General features: G+C 33.1%; 1 protein-coding gene across 2 annotated transcripts; it reads right to left on the bottom strand.

Annotated features, from left to right (window-relative positions):
• Positions 1-655: 655 nt before the first annotated feature.
• LOC104121505 (cyprosin-like) lies at positions 656-5,902 on the bottom strand. 2 transcript variants are annotated; one of them, XM_070186262.1, is made up of 14 exons: positions 5,820-5,902; positions 3,095-3,434; positions 2,958-3,018; positions 2,762-2,856; positions 2,569-2,681; positions 2,270-2,438; positions 2,147-2,186; positions 2,001-2,065; positions 1,813-1,926; positions 1,652-1,716; positions 1,440-1,563; positions 1,233-1,349; positions 1,046-1,131; positions 656-972 (listed from the first exon to the last, which is right to left on the bottom strand). In XM_070186262.1, exons 2-14 carry the CDS (start codon positions 3,431-3,433, stop codon positions 888-890), a joined length of 1,473 nt encoding a protein of 490 aa, XP_070042363.1. In that variant the 5' UTR covers position 3,434; positions 5,820-5,902; the 3' UTR covers positions 656-887. The 2 variants fall into 2 exon arrangements, with proteins under 2 accessions (XP_070042363.1, XP_009631812.1); XM_009633517.4 differs by lacking the exon at positions 5,820-5,902 and adding an exon at positions 3,840-3,923.
• Positions 5,903-6,359: the final 457 nt, after the last annotated feature.

Below are 6,359 nucleotides of genomic sequence, written 5' to 3'. Positions count from 1 at the left end.
AATTATTTTATTATTTGAGAATCAAATTAATTCACTTGTCTCGAAATCACGTATAAATTCAACTGTATCGTTTTACGGGTAAACAGTAACCAATGGCGCCGATATTTCCACTACTAGGGATTTCTCTTTTATTTTGTTTTAAATATTTTTTGTAACCATCTAGTATCTAATGGTTCCCGTAATTCAAATTTATGCCACGAAAACTCATTAAATAAGAAAGCAATCCAGGAAAGGGAAATAATTTTTCTTCTTCTTAATTTTTAACTTTTTTCGTTACATAGCTAGATTGACAAAAGGGAGAAGGGGAAAAAAGAAAAGAGAACAGTGGAAATCAAACTTGGTGTAAACGACTCCCGTGGATATCACTCAGGCTATAAGCCTTGATGATGATAATGGGTTTATTTATTTTACGTACGTTGGATCGGAGTATGGACTCATTGTAGTTAGGAGGAAACATGTCCAATTGCTAAGTGGTCATTTATGACATAGTTGTTGGATTTTATTGGGTGAGATGTGTATTTTACCCCAACTGACTCGACTCATTAGAGAGTTATGAGGGAATAATTCAATAACTAAGATACTAGTAGGTGCTAGTGTTTTGCTCATGCCAAAAATGAAATAAAGGGCAGTGTCCAGTGTTGAAAAACCAGAAAAGTAAAGTGTGATATCTGAAGTATATTATTCCCAAAACCATTTCTGAGTGTCCAGTACTGTTCATCAGCATGAAGGACATTGAAGTCGAGTGACAAATGAGTGAAGATGAACAAAGTGGTAAAAACATAGAATAGTTTTATTTGTCTACCTAGAACTAGAAAGTAAAATCAAGCAGCAAAACCAAACAAATTTTTGAAGAATCCAATTTGTCATATATAATCCTTGAAACCGCTCTAAGCACTTTCTGCAAATCCAATTTGTGAATTGCCAAAGTCGAAAACTGTGTGATATGCTCTCAAGAATGCATCTCCAAGAACCCTGCAAAGTAGAGTAGAGAATATATATCATACAAGTGGATGTTATTAACTTATGGCAGTGAAAATAGTCTTACCAGAGGGGACGTCGCGGATGCACGTTTAAAGTTGTAAATCCACTAATACAGTGGACACCTTGACTGTCATCAACTCTGATAACATACTATTACAAAAAGGAATAATTAAGATAGTAAAGTTAGAAGCTTATATATAATTGCTGCAGCTGAACTTGCTACCATAGTTTCAGATAACATAACAACAAACCTGATCTGGAGAAAGGGGAAAAGATTTTTTCCCAATGGTAAATGTTATATGTGGCAGGGCAAAGACATCACAGTTGATAAATGACTTTCCCCCAGGATTCGGAAGCGTCTCACACAGCTTCAGCACAAAATACATACATGTATTAGTAGTAGTAACTAGTTACGATACGAGAATTCGGAAAAGGAAAATTAAAGTATAAAAGCATACCTGATTGGCATATTGAAACGCTTTTTCTTTTGATCTCTCTTTTCTAATCTCTACTTGTATCCAGAACACTATCATCTCACAAGAAGAACATAAACCACCTCGAATTCCCATTCGGTGTTCATGACTGAACATATAATTAGATTAAACATTTTGGATCATCGCTCTGATTGGACAGCCAGCCAAGATGAAGGAAAAGGATTCAAAATTCTAACCTTCCACCTAAAGATCCATTATTTGTACAGAGTCCAATTCTGTTGCAAATCTTCTCCGGTTGTATCTGCATGCATGCAGGCAAACAAAAGGATGATAACACCTAAAATACCTGCACAAAACATTTAGAGCTAATCCTACAAACAATTTAAAAAGCACTTACCCCTGATATCAAGCGTTCCCAGATCGAATCCCCATAATTTGAGACAACTTTTTTGCATTCCAAACTAACAATTCCTTCAGCTCCAATGGCATGATTTATTTGAGTTAAAATAGTCTGAAATGGAGATGGCTGAGAAGAAACAGATCTTGCAAATAAGAATTAAAATCAACAATGGTTTAAATACAGACAGTTGGACCAGCAATAAAAGATGTTCCAGTATCCACAATAGCTTGACATCCATCCTTACAAAGACCTGAAAGGGAAAGAGCAGAAATTACACCTAGAGATGCATTATTTTTATATTGTAAATCACATATGTATATGAAGATATTACCTGTTGAATTGTTTCCTATAAATAGATCCCCTATCTCAATCTGGAATTTTTGACAAATTAAAAACTCAGTATTTTCAGGTTACCAATACAAATAAAGTTCCATTAAACAGAGACGCAGGTTACCTCCCAATAACCATTTTGAGCAACTGGTACGTATGTATGCTGACCCCTGAAGTGAGTCCAATCCATGCCTCCAAAGAGAATTTCACCCGCTATCCTAGACGTAGGATCTCGATTTAGCCAGAATGAGAAGATTGACTTGGTAACCATATGCTGAAGCAACATGTTATACCTTAAAACAAAATTAAGAATGTGGATTTCAATTTCAATGACACAGATAAGAGTCTTATTAAAACTATGTCAGAAAGCATAATTAACTACTACGCCAAAAGTTATTATAATATGAAGAGATAATAATTTACCATACTGGTGTGACATTCCTTGAAGCCGTGCCCTGAAATCCAAGCCCTAGTACTCCATCAAATCGTGCACGCAAGAATGTGAAGTATCCCTCCCTTGTTACCTCAGTGAAAACCTGTACGTTTAATTAATTTTATTCAACACATATATATATATATATATATATATACTGCAAATTAGAAACAAGACCGGCACCTGCTGCTTTAAGATAGCATCTCCAACTTTCAAATTGTCTTGGCTGAAGAATCCATGCACTGAACCAGTGCCAAAAGGGATTTTGCAAGACTTTCCTATATATCATAAAATTAAGCCCACGTATAGTACAAGTGATAATTAGCTATTCTTTGCTTAAAATCAACAATGCAAATAAATTAGGTTTGGAAGTCCATACCAATTTTTGTATACGTATTTGATAGTCTTGATTTGTACCTGGGACGAAGATAACATGCAATCTGCATTGGATAAATCCATTAAAAAGTTAGTTTCATGTTGTGAAAACTGTTAATCCACAACTTCACAAAGACTAACCGAGAAAAAGCATCTTGAAGAAGGGACCCAAAGATAGGAACTTGCAGTATCAAACACAACAATGAATCGTTGGGGAGGTGAACCAATACCAATCTCCGCAAAGTAGTGGACATCACGATAACTTTTTAGGTAAATTATCTGGTCATTCAGATCAGAATTACCCAATTTTCTATTGAGATCTTTAGCGTACATTGTTGCATCCCTTATACTAGAAAGGTCCAAGGGCCGCCTTTTTAGCTCAATCCTAACCATATCATCAGCATATACATTGAAGCCGAAACCACAGGTTATATACCATATCCATATTACAACTGATGCAACAAGATTTTTCATCTTCATTCTGTTCACATATATAGAGAAACAACTTCAATTAGGACAAAAGATAAAAAATATACTTATATAGTATTCCCTTCATTTATGATAACTCCATCTGGTTACTTCTCTTCATTATCAAAATACATGCTTGTTTACTGTTAAAATCTTACTTTTAAGTTTTAATACTATGAATCAATCTATCAATCAACTATATTAGTTGGAATCTGGCTATATGAATCCATTTTACTCTATTCATGTGGAGTATTTCTTTCTAATTTACTACTCCATAGTATTTAACATTTCAAACGATCTTTTTTAGATTTTAAATATGAATGCATAAAGAAGGTAAACGAAAACTAAGAAAATGAAAAGGCTATATACATAAACTAGCAGTCAAGTATCCAAATAATAGCAAGCAGCTAGCTAGTACCTGACTTAAATTAAAGTGACAAACTCCAAGGTTCATGCAAAACAAATGCCACAAAACGGTTTTTTATATGTGGCAAAAACTCACCAAGTCATCATAGGCAGTGAATGAGTCCAAATTTTGAGGAAACCTCCTTGTAGTTTCGATTGAACTACATTATATAATTAAACACAAGAAAAAAAAAGTACAGTTTGCACTTTCTGAAGTGAGCAGAGGTTATTTTTTCCTACCATCTATCCATTTAGCTAAAGTGGTCACAGGTACATTAACTGTAGAGCATAAAGAGCAACATTGCATAAAGATGGGATTTCATTGGGAGTTAGAATTAAAAATTTAATAATTATAGAATGTTGCCATACAAATTCACTGAAGTTATAGTTGCATTATTGCCAAAAAAAAATAAACATCAGCATTTCATGACCTAAACGGAAGCTAAGGGACTATAATTCTGATTAACCTTTTGGTATATTTAAAATAGTTTTGCAAACTTTAATATTTTAACCAGGAAAAAAAAGAGGAAAAGAAGACAAAGCCATTCCCAATTAACCCAATTTTGTTTATCATCCTCGAAAGGAAGCAACATCTATTGGCCAGCATACGTGTTTCCTAATTTCTGGATTTGGGGTTCGAGAAATTTCGCCCGTCACACTCATGCAAATATTTAACATTTTTATTTTTGTTTTTGATAAGCTTAAAGGAATCCTAAAGGGTATATGGATTTTGGAGGCGCATGGAGGTTCTAACTTCTAAGGATTTGTTTGGTACGTGAGTGAGATAAATGATAATTAAATCTGTTATTAAATTTGAGATGAGTTTATTTCATATTTAGTTGAAATAAAGTTGCAGTATAATTAATTCTTGAATTAGTTATACCGGGATTATAGTATTATTTTTATCTCTATAGAAAAATGGGATAACAATCCCAAAATAATCCTGAGATAACTTGTTTACCGAAATAATTAATCCTGAGATCACTAGCAATCGTATTGATTAGTTGAAAGAACTTTTTAAAAAAAAACATTTCTAGCTGATGTTTGGTCCAATCGTATTGATTAATCCTGAAACTTTTGTTTAAGTTTGAAAGAATATATATAGGAATTTTTTCCTTCCTATACAATATTTGAAACTTATTTACTAAAATTGTTCTAATTTTGTATATTATTCGCTCTAAACAAGGATTACTTACAAATTATATACAATCCATTATTAGTGCATTAAATTAGGAGATTCTTTGCTTGGAAAAAGACATAACTGTAAGGAACAATCTTGTTAACCACATTTGAGTATATGATGGTGGCAATAGCAACTTCCGTTTTAGTTTCTTCCTAAGCTTTATGTTTCCTGAACCCGTTGGGGCAGGCATCTCAAAGAAATTTTCACTTCTAGGCCCTTATTCAGACAGAAATAGTAAGCAGCAAATTTAGCCCAATTTGTAATTGAAATTAAAACAAATAATACGGATAAATCAACTCCATGATAATGAAGCACAAGAGTATTATAATTAACAATAAGAAAAAATTCAACTCTATAATTATGTAGCACAAGAGTATTGAAATTAATATAGAGAAAGTAAGAAACTGCACTAATAAAGCCAATTACCAAATAAAATGACAGAGACACAAAACAGCCCCTAAACCCTATAACATTTGCACAATATATTCTGATAAAGCTACTAAAAGTTGGACAATAGCAAAATGAAGAGGAAATGGTACATAACTTTATTCTTGGTGTTAACCACCAAGCCAATGAAAACCTACAATTACATATTGGATGATTCAACCTCTAGTGAAACAGAGTCTCTGTATGGAAGAATTGACCTCAACACTTTTGAGGATCGAGTTTATAGGAGTAAGCCTCCCAAGAAAATTCAGAAGAAGGAACGGAAACATCCACTTGTCTCTGAGCCCACTGAAAAGAGACGGAGGATTCATGAAGAAAGTATTCTTAATTACTTTGGAAACAAAGGAAGGAAGAGGAGTTTACCCGCCAAAAACAAAGGGAACTAGGGTTGCTTATGAAGCCATGCTCTCTATAATTCAGTACCTTTTATGTGGAGGACAACCCCCTCAACATTGTGATTGCGGCAGCTAATGAGATCTTAATTGTGCTAAAGAATGAGAAGTAGTATTAACTTCAACATAACCTTGACAAGAAAAAGCTGCTAATTGAGAAGTTGTTGAATACATTATACTCTTCTCTCTCTTCGTCACAATTAGCTATTTTTAAGAAAAGAATAATGCATGGTACAACATCATATAAATTAAAAATAAATTTCATACAAATTTAATACAAAATTTGATATATCTACAACAACAAACATAATAAAAATAAATTTTATACAACTAATTATGCAATATATAACTTCTCTACAACTTTCATACATCCTTACCCAGTTAAATATAACTACAACATTATACAACTTAAATACACACAAATATGATTTGTATATATTTTGTATCTGATTTGTATATATTTTGTATGTGGTGTGTGCTTCTTCCTCTTTAAAATTCAAATCAAAACTTA

The sequence above is a fragment of the Nicotiana tomentosiformis genome, chromosome 9 (assembly GCF_000390325.3).
Source record: "Nicotiana tomentosiformis chromosome 9, ASM39032v3, whole genome shotgun sequence".
NCBI lineage: Eukaryota > Viridiplantae > Streptophyta > Magnoliopsida > Solanales > Solanaceae > Nicotiana > Nicotiana tomentosiformis.
This window is presented reverse-complemented; position numbering and strand designations above follow the sequence as displayed.